General features: G+C 48.0%; 6 protein-coding genes across 6 annotated transcripts; all 6 read right to left on the bottom strand.

Annotated features, from left to right (window-relative positions):
• Positions 1–1,057: 1,057 nt before the first annotated feature.
• On the bottom strand, positions 1,058–1,669 carry TEOVI_000815600 (septum formation protein MAF homologue, putative; the record flags this gene model as incomplete). The annotated part of the gene is made up of 1 exon (XM_067223413.1): positions 1,058–1,669. The coding sequence occupies one exon, from the start codon at positions 1,667–1,669 to the stop codon at positions 1,058–1,060; it is 612 nt and encodes a 203-aa protein (XP_067079514.1).
• A 758-nt stretch (positions 1,670–2,427) lies between these two features.
• On the bottom strand, positions 2,428–4,683 carry TEOVI_000815500 (protein kinase, putative; the record flags this gene model as incomplete). The annotated part of the gene is made up of 1 exon (XM_067223412.1): positions 2,428–4,683. The coding sequence occupies one exon, from the start codon at positions 4,681–4,683 to the stop codon at positions 2,428–2,430; it is 2,256 nt and encodes a 751-aa protein (XP_067079513.1).
• Positions 4,684–5,225: 542 nt separating this feature from the next.
• Positions 5,226–6,311, bottom strand: TEOVI_000815400 (atypical dual specificity phosphatase, putative; the record flags this gene model as incomplete). Its single annotated transcript, XM_067223411.1, has 1 exon — positions 5,226–6,311. The coding sequence occupies one exon, from the start codon at positions 6,309–6,311 to the stop codon at positions 5,226–5,228; it is 1,086 nt and encodes a 361-aa protein (XP_067079512.1).
• Positions 6,312–7,194: 883 nt separating this feature from the next.
• TEOVI_000815300 (T-complex protein 1, epsilon subunit, putative) lies at positions 7,195–8,811 on the bottom strand (the record flags this gene model as incomplete). Its single annotated transcript, XM_067223410.1, has 1 exon — positions 7,195–8,811. The coding sequence occupies one exon, from the start codon at positions 8,809–8,811 to the stop codon at positions 7,195–7,197; it is 1,617 nt and encodes a 538-aa protein (XP_067079511.1).
• A 501-nt stretch (positions 8,812–9,312) lies between these two features.
• TEOVI_000815200 (WD domain, G-beta repeat, putative) lies at positions 9,313–12,273 on the bottom strand (the record flags this gene model as incomplete). Its single annotated transcript, XM_067223409.1, has 1 exon — positions 9,313–12,273. One exon carries the CDS (start codon positions 12,271–12,273, stop codon positions 9,313–9,315), a length of 2,961 nt encoding a protein of 986 aa, XP_067079510.1.
• A 979-nt stretch (positions 12,274–13,252) lies between these two features.
• On the bottom strand, positions 13,253–14,617 carry TEOVI_000815100 (Vps23 core domain containing protein, putative; the record flags this gene model as incomplete). The annotated part of the gene is made up of 1 exon (XM_067223408.1): positions 13,253–14,617. One exon carries the CDS (start codon positions 14,615–14,617, stop codon positions 13,253–13,255), a length of 1,365 nt encoding a protein of 454 aa, XP_067079509.1.
• Positions 14,618–14,845: the final 228 nt, after the last annotated feature.

Below are 14,845 nucleotides of genomic sequence, written 5' to 3'. Positions count from 1 at the left end.
TTCTCTCTAAGCTAGAATAACCCCAGTAGACTCCTCACGCAGAACCGAAACACTCCTTTCCGACACTGCTGTTTTTGCACTAGCGTATTCCTTCCCAGATTAGACTTATGTCAATATGTATAATAAACAAAAGAAAAAAAAAGAACTTGATTTTGGAGTTGCCAAATGACGATCGGTGTCGTTCCAATTAATCACCAGAGGAAAGGCGGGGGAGAAAAGGGGAATACCGAACATAAAAACTTTGAAGGTATTGGAAGCGTTTACCATGCAGATTTGTCACAAATAAACAAATAGAAACAAAAATAAACATGCATGTATCTACTTACTTAAATGTATCGGGAGCAGCGGCACAGTCATCGGGAATTCTAGGTCGCAAACTCTAAGGGTCAAAAAACTAACGTAAAAAAAAAAAAGGAGACTATGTTCCAACATTTTTCTCAAAGGGTGAACACACGACCGACCATTCAAAGCGGATCACAGGGGTTGTGACTGCACGAAACATCCAGGTGCCAGTCAACCGCGCACACCACGCTTTTGAACAGCACCAGTCACCAACACAACAAGACGTTTTGTTTTTGTTTTCCACTTCTTCTCGCGCTTTCACTGCAAGCAAGTCACAACAAGTCATTGAGGTTCGCACATGCAACCAGTTGTATACTCTCACCTATGCAGAATTCAGCTTTAATGAACGAAGTGCCCCAACCCCGAATATCCCATAATTCACCTTCCCGCTCAGAGAAATCAACGAGTGGCATGTGCTGACACAAGTGATGTGAGAAAGTAAAAAAAAAAATCTATCGGTGCGGCTTCACAATTAGCGCCGTCTCCACCTGCTAAGCATTTAATATTTTAAAAAGTAACAACAAAGGGTCGAAAGCGGAAACAACACTAAATGACCGTCCACACACACATCCATAAAGCCTGCACTTTGTGAATGGGGACCGCCGGTGGCTCTGTAAAAAGCTGACAGGGACGTTACTACAGACCTCTTACCTTTCCAATGTAATGGAAGGGAGAAAGAAAGGAAAAAAAAAAAGCACTGTGCCAAGTGCCTTTCTCATAGTTGGCTAAGTAGTTTTTCAACCACAGCTGGCTCCATGCCGCGAACACCATAGCTCGTGCCAACAATGCGCACGACGTGGCGGCTCATATCCTCGTCTTCCACAACAAGACCTCCCGCTGAGTTCATGCATGCACCACGCTCAAGCGTGCGTTCGACAATGTCGTCACCGAATTTAGAAAAAAACGTCTCTGTTTCGTTATGGGCCACCAGCACATTTTCAGTTCCCACCACACAAAGGGCATACGTCGCCACCGTTCGAACGCCTCCACCGGAATAGGAAGCAATGAAGCTCCTGCACTGTTCGGTTGACAACGGCTTTTCACGCACCTCATCACCCTTTACAACAACTTGATCAAACGTTAAAGCTATTGCGGGGCCGCTTATGGGTGGAGAATGCTGGCGTGCCTTCTCCAATACAGCTTTCATCTTTGCGCGTGCAATTGACTCCGTCAGTTCAAACGGATCAGCTGCACGATAAGCCTTTTCATCAATATCAGGCGGGAGCAGGACGAAATTTCGGAACCTGTCACCAAAATGCTCTCGCAGAACGTTTGCGCGAAATGCGGAACTTGTTCCAATAATCATGGTACGAATCTCTTCAGCCATTTTGGTGACTCACAGGCAATTTGATCTCTCCCCTTCTTTTTTTTGTTGTTGCTTCTCTGTGTCTCTTCCGACAGCGCAGAGGGACGCAGTTGAAGAGGAGACAGCCATGCACAACAAGAGCTTCACAATAAATGTGGCATCACAAATATCACACAGTACAACAAGAAAAAAGTAGCTAATAAAAGAAGTGGGAGAATTTCATATAAAAACAAAGAAAAGGTTGCTTTAGCGGCTGTGAGGACGGAGGGAGTAAGGATATATTCCCTTTATTATTTGTTATTACACGAAAAAGATAAGAACGAAAAAAAGAAAGTTGTCAGCAGCCAGTAACCAGCACGGCGGGGAACCCTGTTGGATGGTGTAATGGTTGAATGATGACGTAACGTTGTAGAAACAAAAAAAAAACATACAGAAAAGCTTCAAAACAGAAATTTTAAACAGATGCCTGTACACATAGCCCTCTACACACTCACACCCCAAGCACACCCGTAGTAAAAAGAGTAGAAACAAATAGGATATCTCAAAGAACCACCGGACAAAAAGTAAAAGAAAGACGGTCATTCGTGCCAACACCCTGCGGGTCGAAAACGGAACGGCTAGAAATGTTGTTCCGCGATAGTGTTCAATGATGTCCCGGGCATGCACACCCCCACGTGAACTTTAATATGACATGCCGCTTCTTCTTAGAACGATACAGGAAAGATGGTACGGAAAGAAAGCGAAGAAGAAAGACAACAAGATTCAACACATCAACGCAGTCAACACAAGTGGGGAAATTTTTCATCATCTTGATAATGTGGAGCTACTTTGAGGAACTTCGTGAAACTCTCCCAGCTGGAGCGACTCCGATGGCGGTACATGTCCGGCCCTTTTCTGCCAGTGCTCAAGAGAATATGTTCCTCAAGCAACTCACGCTGCTGTCGCCGCTGGAAGGTCTCCGACTCACTTCTCAACTTCTCCATCCAGACCCTCAATTTGGCCCTGGGAAGTTCGCTGTATTTTACAATAAAAGGGTGTTGCAGCAACCTACTGACGCTCCAACGCTGTTCTGGTTTCCTCATAAGGCAGCGAACAATAAAGTCGTAGAAAGAATATGACCAAGAAACAGGCTTTACCATACGCGATAGTTTAAGGTTATTCCTGTAGTTCCAGTAATCCGACTTGAAAGGGTGGCAAGGATGAACACCATTTCTCAATTCAAGCAACGTTACACCCAACGACCATACGTCAGCATCGAAGGAGAACTCTACTTCCGATAAACCACCCTCAACGCCTGCGTTATACAACTCATTGCTCAGCCGCTCCGGTGCCTTGTAGAGTTTTGAGCCCAAGTCGAAAGTCACCGGTCGTGCCTTCCGGCTCTGTGGGTCCATCTGACAACCACATCCAAAATCTGCAAGTCGAAAGCGCTCCATATCGTAGTCAATTAATATATTTGCTGGTTTGATGTCACAGTGAACAATAGCGTAATCTTCATGAAGTTCTTTCAAGCCCCCAAGCACATCAGCTGCAAGCATCGACAGAATTATCTCCGGTACCGGCGTTTGTCGATCTATGTTCATCTCCCAGTCCTCTGGTGTCTTGTATGACTTCCTTCCCGTTAGATGCACGCAGGAGTCCGAGTTCCTCTGTAGGAATGTATCGGGTTTCAACTTTACGGAGTGCGATCCAGCCATGTGCTTTCGAAAGGCTGACTCAGTTAACTTCACCATTTCATCCGATGGGATACGGGAAACCATGCGCTGAGCGTCCTCGACGCTAAAACTCATTAGCTCCATGAGAATGTGGAGGTGTAGCTTCTCACGATCCCTTGTAACCGAGGCATCAAACAACCGTAGCAGGTATTGTGGTGGACTTTTTGATCTTTGGAGTCGAATCATATTGAGCTCTTTCACGAGTCCACCCTTCCTGCTTTGGTGCTCTACCAAACTGCTGGCCTCCGTTAGCTCCCTTACATCAATGCACTTCAGGCCGTACAGTTTGTTGTCCAGAAGAACGCGGTACACTGCTCCTTGTGTTCCCTTTCCTACGAACCCCAAAACCTCTACCTCTTTCAAATCCAATGATCGATTAGTGCGTCCGACTTCGTAGAGCGAAGCTGATCTGCTGTTATTCCCCCTCCCACGGGCAAGTAAGGTGTTTTTCCTCTTTGCATGCTTGTCTACTTTGTCGCCAACGGCAGTGTCCACAAGCACAGAGGAAGCGGAGGATTGTGAGGCCACCGCCGATGTACCTGTTGCCGCCCCTAGCGTACCACTCGTCGATGCATTGCTACACTTTGGTGAGGTGGTCCAGTTCTGTTCAACAACATACCAAGGAAGGAAACCACGTATCTTGCCACGCAAAACGTTACACCTGACTTCACGATTACCAACCCTATTCGCGCCCGCTGTGGCAGCAGCAAGCCCTGACACTGCACCTGCCCCTTTTGTAAACAGTGCCGTGTACTGATGAGGCAGACTCGCTCCGCCGTGGTATTTTACCCCCTTCGTGCCTTGGCACGACATCCGACAGCGGGAAGAGCACCGCGACAGTACGGGTGAATCGCCCTCAGTTTTAGGCAACAAACTAAAGGAGGACGATAAATCCCTGCGCACCTCACCGCTATCATCTTCAATGCCCCGTATCGCTGCTTCAACTGAGTCTACAGACGCACCCAAATTGCTGCACGGAGAGCGCTGCGGTGATCTTCCCTTCTCCGCTGAAGCACTGTTATCTACCAAATCGCCAATATGATTAGATTGTGGCTCTTCCCTCTGTGTCGTTTTCGCCTCGGTGAACAACGATGCACCATCGACAAGCACAAAAAGATTTGTATTAGTCACGTGAACGAACTGCCCTGTGGGAAGAGAACCATCCATTGTTATTATGGGTGAAATGTTTGTGTCATCCACGTTAATAAAAAGCTCATTCCCTTGCTGGACCCGTACCTCCCCTACAACACTTGGTGGAGGAAGAGCCAAAGAGAACCCCAAAGGAGGGGGTCGTGTTTTCCTGATCCGGAGAGAGACCATTTTCTTTCACCACCCACCTTAACTGACGGAGTACAGTTTCACCGACTTGATCCTTTGTTGAATTGTTAGCACTGATAATTTGTGGGAGGCAATGGCGAGGTTAGAAGGATCAAACCCCGATCAACCTTTTCATTTGCGATGTATATTGATTATACGACAAGGGCAAGAAGGAAGAAAAACAGATGATGTGAAAAGATAAAGGCATATGTGAGCACTTACAATAGAGTTAGGCACCCTCAAATGTGGCTAACGGCAGATAGCCGAGATAAATGAAACCTGACAAATGCAATCCTCACTACAATTGAACAACACACACGCCGTAGTGAAGAGATAGACAGTGTGCATGAGGTGCTTCGCTACTCAACTTCACGCGCGCAAAAAAAAAACGCATGGGAGCAGCACTATGGAGGGGTCGTGAGGTGACCAGCGTAACAAACTGCAACGGCGACACCACAAATAAAGTTGAAAGTCATGTGCATATAAATGCACTCTCGGTGCCACGGTAGCCACATACGGTACTTGCATACACGAAAGTGCATACCCTAGTCAAGGTCCTGGACAATTGACTTCTTTGTAAACGTTGAGCGCTCATCCAAAGCCGGAGGATTCAGCACACCGAAATACCTTTCGTGTGGTTCTGGAAGGGGATCACTGGGCGCACGAACCTTCGCCCTCGCCGCAACGATTGCTTCAGCGGCAGCCGCACGCCTCTTCATGGCAGCCGTATACCAGGACGCGAGTTTGATAACGACATGAGACGAGTGCGACAAACCCAACTCGTCACCACCTACCCTCGTCGAACTCAATGTAGACCTATCGAATCCTGAACTCTTATATGGCGATAGTGACAATCCCATACCCGCTGAGTTTCCGGCGGCACCCTTTTGCCCAAGTCGTGAGGTACCCATAGCCAAAGGGTCATCGTATTCAGAATCAGGATCGCTCGCAGAGTGGGTCACCGTCCTCCGGTGTCGTTTGACACTATAAGAAAGTGAAGGGTCTCTCAACAGCAACTCACGCTTTCTCTTCGCGATATCTTCTTCACGAACCGGATGTTCGTCGGGGTCCCACTGTTCTATAAAATTCATCACACTTTGGCGCACGCCTCCCGTAACGTTGACAAACAACTCACACTCCGCAAGCACGGCAGCTAGAGACCAGCCCTGGTGCCGTCGCATACATCCGACAATAACGCTGGTCTGCAGCTCACCCGTCGGGCATGTGAAAAGAACAGGTTGAAAGTCTGGCTGCAAGGCAAAGTCTAAAGCGCGTTGAACACTTGAGACAGCAAAATCGTCTTTTGCACAAACGTATTCATTCATCCACTCTGACAAATCAGCCGTGGAAACTATGCGTATGGGCCACTTTATGCACTCGTTATCCTTCCATGCGTGGACGTCATCCGACACGGACGTGGTGCCTGCAACCACATCCCCCTCCGAGATTGCCCTTACCACAGGAACTGGTAACAACTCTATGGAAAGCAATACAATCGTTTTTATTCCAATATGGTGGAGGAATGGGACGCTCGCAAGTGTGGGGTATGCACTGCGATAGATACCGGTTTCCACCTGGGAAAAATTTGGTGGTGGGGTCCACAACGGCTGTTGACTACGTCCTTGATACATATAAACGGCGTGGAGTTACTCCCCGTTCTTCACCTCCTCTACCACAACCACCACTCCACGTTTATACTGAAGTAACAGTGCTGGTACGGAGTGACCAACGAGACAGAAAGGTATGGCGTAAAATAAAAAAAAAGAGGAGAAAGATAGAAAAGAAGAAAAGAAACTTAGAGACGCTCTCAGAACACGAATAAACCATTAATTGGAACACCGAACCCTCCACACAAACACCCTACGCCCTGTGGTGGGTTCTATCACCGTCAGAGGCAACAGCGGCTATTTCAAGTAGAGAAGCTAAAAAAAGAAAAGAAAAAAGGGGGTAAAGGAAAGCGCCTGCACATTCCTATGAATGGGTTAATATATAGAATGAGCGAGTCGATGTGCACGATCCAAATAATGGGGTGGTGTCTACACATTTCCACGCATTCCTCTACTTCCCCTTGCAGTCTGATTTCGCGCATCCCACTTAAAGATATTAATCATATTTCATTTATTTTTATTTCACCTCACCTTTCTCCACCCGTTCGACCGTGATGTTCTGCCTGTTCTCCTCGCCGTGTACCTTCAGTAGCTTTCTCTCCGCATCCACTTCCCCGCTCCATTCCTGAAAGCTCGGTAAAAAGCGAACAAAGACGTGTGCCAAAGGGTGTAATGACTAGCGCGTACCTCTTTTTGTTTTTTTTGTTGTTTTTTTTGTCCTTTCTTCATTCTCTTCTTTTTTTTGTTTACTTAATCATTCATTTAAGTGCCCTACGACTACGGTCTAACCACACGATCCCCTGATTTCCCTTCAGCCCTTACAGTAGTCGAAGTGTATATGTTCGTGCGCATGACCCCCTCCCGCTCCAACATAGCGTTCCATCCCGTACCTCCTGCAACAGCACATCTATTCCTCCTCTTCGGGCTTTGTTACGATAACGTCATCAACCTTCAAAATCATTTTCACAACCTGCGTGGCGAGCCGGAGTTGTGAGCACTTCCCCTGAAGTGTTTCGAACACCTGCTGCTTCTTCATGTCAAGTGTTCCACTATCCATGCAGTCCACGCCGGCATAGGGGTTCTTCCCCTCCACTTGCTCAATGCGAGCACGCGAGAGGCATTTGATGGGTTCCAATCCACTGTTTAGGGCTAAGTTGATGGGAATCGACTCAAGGGCATCCGCAAACCGCCGAATAGCGTACTGATCGACTGTGGAAACCGTATCGGCGTAGTTAAGCACAGCCATTGAGGCCGCTATCTCCGCAGATCCACCACCATATACGATACGGTTGTCACGAATGAGATTGCGGACCATGCAAACGGCGTCATGAAGAGAACGTTTGGCCTCCTCAATCATCATTTTGTTACCACCACGAATGAAGATCGTGACAGCCTTGCTGCTTGGGCATTCCTCAATGAAGATCATACGATCTTTTGTGGTTCCAAACCCGACCTCACGCACCGTTCCACAGGTTCCAAGCTTGGCGCTCTGAAGATCTTCAAAGCGGGGAATAATCCTTCCGCCGGTCGCAATGGCGATCATCTCAAGCTCTACACCACCCACCCAACGCACAGCTGGTAGATCGTTACGATAGAGAAGATAATTTGCCTCATCGTCGAATCCCCACTGACAGATGACAAGGTCTGCCCCCGCCTGTTTGCAGAGTTTGACCTGGTTGCGGAAGTATTCCTGCTCTTGCTCGTGAATTTCTTTCATGTGCTCGGCACTCGAAATGTGCACGGTGTGTTTAGTTTTGGGTTTCGGGGGCTCAAATGGGCATGTGAGGATGGCAATCTTTGGATTCTTCAGCACCTTGGGCATTTGAGGATGGGAGAAGTCCTTGTCAATGACGATGCCGTTCACTAAGCATGTTTCCTCAAGGCATCCACCGACTTTACCCTCCATCTTAATTAGATCGAGATTGACGTCACGGCGTTCCATGTCTGCGACCGAAAGAACCGCATCAACACATATCTTTGCCAACCGATCACGGTCACGGTTTACCACCTTCGAGTTGAGTGTTGAGCGCGCGGTTTGCAGCAAATAACTGTATTCCTCACGGCTGACGGGCACGGTGTCTGCGATCTCCTCCAACCGCTTACAGGCAATTTCACATGCCTTCTCAAACCCCTCAGAGATGCGAGAGCTGTGGATCCCCTTGTCAAGGAGGCCAGACGCTTGTTCCAACAGAGCACCAGCGAGGCAAACAACACCAGTGGTACCGTCACCGATCTCAGAATCCTGCGACTTGCTGAGTTCCACCATAAGCTGCCCGATCTCGTTGTCAATGTCCATGAGGTCCATGATGGTGGCTCCATCGTTGGTAACGACAACCTCGTTATCTTGTGTGACAAGGATCTTGTCCATTCCACGTGGACCTAGGCTAGTCTTTAAGACGTTGGATACACTTATGGCCGCGAGTATGTTTGCCTTCTGAGCCTCCACGCCAGTCACACGCTCCTTATTTGCCTGCTCCTTCACTAGAAGGAAGGGGCGGCCGTACTCATCAAAGGCCAGAGACATGTCTCCTTATAACTGTGTATAATGTCAGTAGCGGTTATCTCTACGAATGAAAGATATTACAAGGGGGAGGGAAAAAGTTGGGTGTGGCACATACAGTCAAATTCGTAAGTGTAGCAGGTGAGCAAATACGCAGAAACTATGTCATTGGTGGCCACAGCAAGCACTGTATTGGTGAAGGGCATAAGAATAAAAAAAAATAAGTTAATGTTTATCCCAACAAACTCATGGATCCGATAAAATGGAAAGCAGTCTCCTCCACCGCTCTATACATACCTCTCTTCTTCTACGACACAACAGCAAGAAAAAAAAAAATAACATCCCCCTACGGTCAAGGGTAAAAATAAAATGCACGTGACTGCAGCAGTGCTTGCAGTGAGTGATAGCGCACAACAAATCAAACAGACAATTTTTTTTTCACACATCGCACGCGTGCTTATCTCGGCGTTGTGACGTTCCCCACAACGCGCTTATGCAGTGTTAAGAAGTAACCAAATGAAAACTTTACACATTTTCTGCAACATACTTGTCGATACCACTGTTGGGAGTAAACGGAGGTTCCTCACTCCTACGACATCGGTGACGGGATGTAAGTTGCTTCCATACAGCAACGATGTTGTCTATGCGAGAACTTTTACTCTCAAAAATGGAGGAAGGCATCGCCCCGACGGGTCGCGAGGACTGGGGTTGGCCAGAGGTGGCCCATAGGGGTGATTCCGACGTTCCTGCTGAGCTGACTCTCGTTAGAGGAGGACTCGCCTCACCACTGATAAGGCGAGAGCGAAACTTAGCTTCAGAATGAGCATCTGTCCGCAGTAAAACATTTCCCTCTTCCCTTGGAGCACCAACGATTGTAAGTGCCATAAACGAACTATGTGATTCCCTCCTTGCCAAACTGCTGTGGTTCCACGAACCGAGAACGGCTGCTAGCTGTTGGTTGGGCGACCACACAATGCGGCGAGGACTCCCGTGAGTGCGAATGGCACCATAACCACTAAGTGGAGTACATAGCGTACCGGAGAAGCACTCCCAATACAGCAACCGCCCATCACAGGTACACGCCACAAATGCCTCGCCATCAGGGAGGAGTGTAACGACAGGGATGTACGGTTTCTGATGCATATAAATGGTGTGTAGCAGTTGTTGGCTCATGACATCAATCAAATACGCCACAGGATGTTTCTCACACGTCACTAAAGCCCTATCTCCATGCACTTCTACTTTAGTAGCCCCTGGGCATTTGAAACGGTAGCGCGTCCTTATCCTCCATTGGGTACTGCCATCAAGCGTGACACCATCCTCAGAATGCCAAATCAACACATTCCCTAAAGTATCGACAGACCAGAGACGTCCACGATCCGAAGCGGAAAGCGCACGAACGACTACTCCATCATCGCCAGTTGTTTCATACACAACCTGCCCCACACCACACCCCGCCGTGGTGATGTTGAAGTTTGTACTACTCAATGGTACGCTGCCAACTCTTCCGGGTTGCCATGCCGCACCGCTGTGGTTGTACTGCTCCCTTTCAATCGTGGTTTCCACTTCTTGGTTGTCGAATTCTTTGTAGTTCCATACAAAGAGCCGCGGATCAAAACCGCAAGTTACAATAACGCTTTCAAAGAACACGCTATCATACAGCGGGAAACTATGCGGCAGGGTACATAGGCACGGAACGATCATCACCTGGTAGGAAATTGTGGCGGGAGGAAAATTATCCAATCGCCACACCCTCACAGTTTTGTCTGATGAACTAGATAGCAACAGTTGGTTATCCCTTCGAAATGTAACACTATGTATGTGACCAGCATGCCCACGGCAAACACCAAAAATCGGAGCGCCACACACCAGCGCATGGCGAAGCTGAATCAAGTAATCAGCTCCGTCCGTTACACCGAGTGCCATCAGAGATTCAACGCCGGCAAATGTTATACAAGTAACTTTTCCGACAATCTGAGTGCTCTGTACAACCAATGGTGGAGGCACCACTCGCTCATCCTCATTGCGCAAGTAAGATCTCCCTAAAGCTGTGGTATTTATACCATATCTGGCACTCTTGTCTTCCGTGGACCACGGACGTCCGGAGTATGCACTTCTTGCGGTGCTCCTGGGTTTGTGGTCCTGCGAAACCGGCATTTGATCGAGAAAACATTCCTCACTCGGTAATATATGCGCTTCACTGGGGACATATGAAATGTCATCTTCCCATCTCAGCGAAATGAGTAGAGTTGCAGCGTATGGAACCTGACGGTTTTGGGCGCGCTTGTACGTGTAAAAGATTGCCGGTGGCGTGGACGTGTTACCGTTGCCTTTAACCGCATCGGAGGCACAACACATCTCGTATTCTGTGGTTTCTTGGCTGTGTAAAGGCCCAATATCATCCCCGTCCACCCCCCTTCGGGAGCGAAACAAGAAGGATGGCAACTGTTGCATTAGCCTTGTGAGAACAGATACACGCCCGGGGAAAGGAAACATTTGAATATTCAAACGTTTCCCCATGTTCATCCTTCCATTCGCACTCCTCAGCTTCAGGAATCCCCAACACACGGGGTAGAAACCGTCTCGCGGAACGGGAACACCGTTAATCGCCTCCTCACCACTTTCAAGCACCTCCATCAGTAAGAGTGGATCTACTGATGGTTCCTCAATGAGAGATGAATGCACACAGAAAAGGAGCTCGGCACCCCACCACGGCGCTCTTGTGTGACGACACCGGAGATCAACGGGGTGCGTTACCCCAAAAGACGAACGTAGAAACTCTGTTTTGATCAGATTTCTCCCGGTGTGGCCGTCTAGCAGCCATACGCGTACGAACGGACGAGCAACAAGCAGATTGGCGTGAAGTGGGCTCATCCCCAGCACCTTTACAGATAGTCGCGGTACAGCTCCGAGGGAACCACCATATCTACGTGTGTGTGAGCCTAATTGCACATCATCCGTAGGAACTTGGTGATCCTCAACTTTTGACCATCCTAAAACATCCGCATTTGTTGCTCTGGGGGACCAGAATGAATTATATGTGCCACCGGAATCGTACGAATTACAAGATGGTTGAGCACCCGGAGATGATGCGGCAACCTCCGCGGTGTTATTGTTATCCGTACTCGCTTTTCCGGTTGGCCCACGCTGCCTACGGCGACGACTGTGGTTATATGCGACACCGTCTATGTTCGTAGTACCGTTTCCAGTCCCCTGCCCCGAAGCTGCATCTGAAATTGTGGGCAAAGGAGGGTTGTAACCATTGGGTGAAGAAACCACAGAAGTTTCACCCATGGCAACAGGTGTCCTCGGGCTGGTGGAGGAGGTCCGATTCTCAACCGCTAAAGTGACGGGTGGCGGTGGGACGCCGGTAGCTGCCGGTGCCGACTTCAACTTCTTTGAAGGTGATGGCAATGGCGTACCCATCCGGTTAGTGAACTTCAACGTTCCATATGCAGAACTCTTGCTGCCATTTAAACTAGTCATGTTTGCTCTGTAAAATATATTCGGTACTGCGGAACGGGAGCTACCTGACAGCAACAAAGGGAAGTGGTAACTCAGGAGATGTCGAAGAAGTGGCACCTTATCTTGCCTAACATTTCCAATGTAACAAATGGTTGCAAAGAGAACAAAGACAACGGTACGAATAAGCCTACATATGGGCAGAAAAGGGAGAAGAGTGCCTTTAGGTTTCACCACGCATTCGTACATTACGGTACAACTTTTTCGTGCATAACATATGGTCCCCCCCCCCTTGCACACACACACACACACACACATTACACGTCTTAAGAGGTGGGAGACGTTCCCTTTCCCTTTATACGAAGGGGTACAAAAAGAGGTTAAGGGCCACAAGCCCAAAAGAGAGAAGAAAATCAATCTTTTCCTCGTCTCCAACAACAACGTATTCAAACTGAACTTGTCGAGGCAGCAGCGCAGCTACAAAAAAGGGGGAAAAAGAAATACTGAATATTTAAACTGGTGTCAAGGACTTTAATCACAGTTGAGTAATCATCGGCCAAGCTATATCCCACTCAAGCAAATAAATAACGTAGCCGGGAGGCAGCCGACATAGAAAAAAAAACGAGAGTTACAGCCCGCCGTCCGACTACACAGAATAACAATTTTTTTTTTAAATACGCAAACGGAACCAACAGCCCACCTCTGCATCACTAAAAACAAAATCGACAGTAGTTTACTATCGCTATTACTTCCCAATTCCTGCTAATAAGTCGCACCTATCGTGCGACCCCGTTGGCGCGGGCGTCTATAAAAAGGAAAAGCGCTCAACACACACACACACACACACACACGCACAAACAAACACTGACCACTCGAATTTATACAAACACTCCAAATGTTACAACACAAGTAGGGAGTGCAGCAGCGCTATTGTACGTAACATACCAACCAATTCCACTTCTCACAACACGTTCGCGCATATCCCAATAGAGTTGCTTCTCCACTACGACATAATGGCATGAAGCTGTACGCGGGTCTCAGAAAGGTTCATCTCCGTCACCTCAAGCACCGCTTTAACAACATCCAATTCAACATCAGGAAACTCCTCATGCAGCTGTTTAATCACCTCGGCCAGTGTTGTCGGTTGAGTTGCGGATGGCTCTTCTCGTGCATTTGCCGTCGGCACGACATCAGAAGGAAGCGGCGTACCACATCTTTGGGTACCACGGACCGCAGCCGTTAAACGGTCAAAGAGAAACCGAGCTTCAAATTGCTGCCGACCAACATCAGAAACACGACGAACGTATTCCTCGCACGTTATTTGCCCATGCCGTAGAGACCGCTCCAACAACTCCAACACATCGTCCAGGGAGTGAATGTCCCCTAACAACTCTAACGCCCGAGCGTGCACCTCATCCGCTGGTACGATACAATCGGAGTGTGTTTCCATAGAATTCGCGACTTGCTCCAGGGTGGTGGTGAGGTCTTCAACTCTGCCGGGGGCGGGAGAGAACTTCAGTAGCTCTTCCTTATTCTTCTCAAGTGTTGCAAGTGCACTGCGCAGTTCATTTGATGCCTTGTCTAACGTTTTTAGGTATTCCAAAGCCTTAGCTCGCGTATCCAAATAAGCATCTGCCTTGAAGAGCAAATGAATCATGACTGCATCGCACGCCCCTTGAATAAGTTGGTTATGTGGGCCAACAACAGATGGGTCACTTGTCGGCATTTCAGGCACAGGCATAACGTTGGGTGGAGCCGAACCGTCTGTGGGACAAAAAGTACTATTAACAACAGAATTTACAATCGAGGAAACGGGTGGCGTGGCAGTGGCTATGGGGGGGTTTTGTCCGATGGGTTCCCTCTCTGATGGAGTTAGCGGGAATTCCGCTTCGAACTGCTCAGTAAGTGCCACAAGTATTTCTAAAAGAGAATACGGGACCACAGCCTGTTCAAGAAGCGCCAACTTCTCCAAGTGAATGGCACCATCTTCATCCATGATGCTAGAAGCCGGACGCACACGCCATTCGGTTAAATTGCCGCAACGAAACGTATTCGGAAGGAGTTTAACGGTGGGAGCAGAGTTTGGGAAGTTGGCCAAAAAAACAACTTCAACACGCAGCGGATGCACCAAACCCTGACGGGGTGCAGCAGCGGCATTCACACCTGGCGGCATCACATAGATCGGACAATCCAAAGTTAAAAGAAGTTGTTTGTCATTGTTGCAGAAGTGACATGAAATGTTTTTGAAATTTTCTGTGTATGGCATAAAGTCGTTGATGTAGTCGTGCAGTGCTTCCGCCGCTAGTGCGCTATAGTGCCTCTTGAGGACATCGAGTTTTGTGTAAGCCCGCAACTCCCTATCATTCATTTTCTCAGAAGAAACAGAAGGAGAAACTGTACCTAGAGAGAAATATATATGTATAGACTGGGCCCTAAAACTTAACTGTAGCGCCTCCACTAATTTGGCTTATTTTTGTGTATATCCTTGAAAGAAAAAAAATATTAAACCACCACTTTGGTTATGTTTTGCTTTCTGGAGAGTGAAAACAAAACAAAGTGAAGTCCCTTTTTGCGATCTCCAGTAGGTCGGTTAATT

The sequence above is a fragment of the Trypanosoma equiperdum genome (genome assembly GCF_001457755.1).
Source record: "Trypanosoma equiperdum strain OVI genome assembly, contig: ctg_1865, whole genome shotgun sequence".
NCBI classification, from domain to species: domain Eukaryota; phylum Euglenozoa; class Kinetoplastea; order Trypanosomatida; family Trypanosomatidae; genus Trypanosoma; species Trypanosoma equiperdum.
Note: the sequence above shows the minus strand (reverse complement) of the source record. Positions and strands in the feature narration are given on the sequence as shown.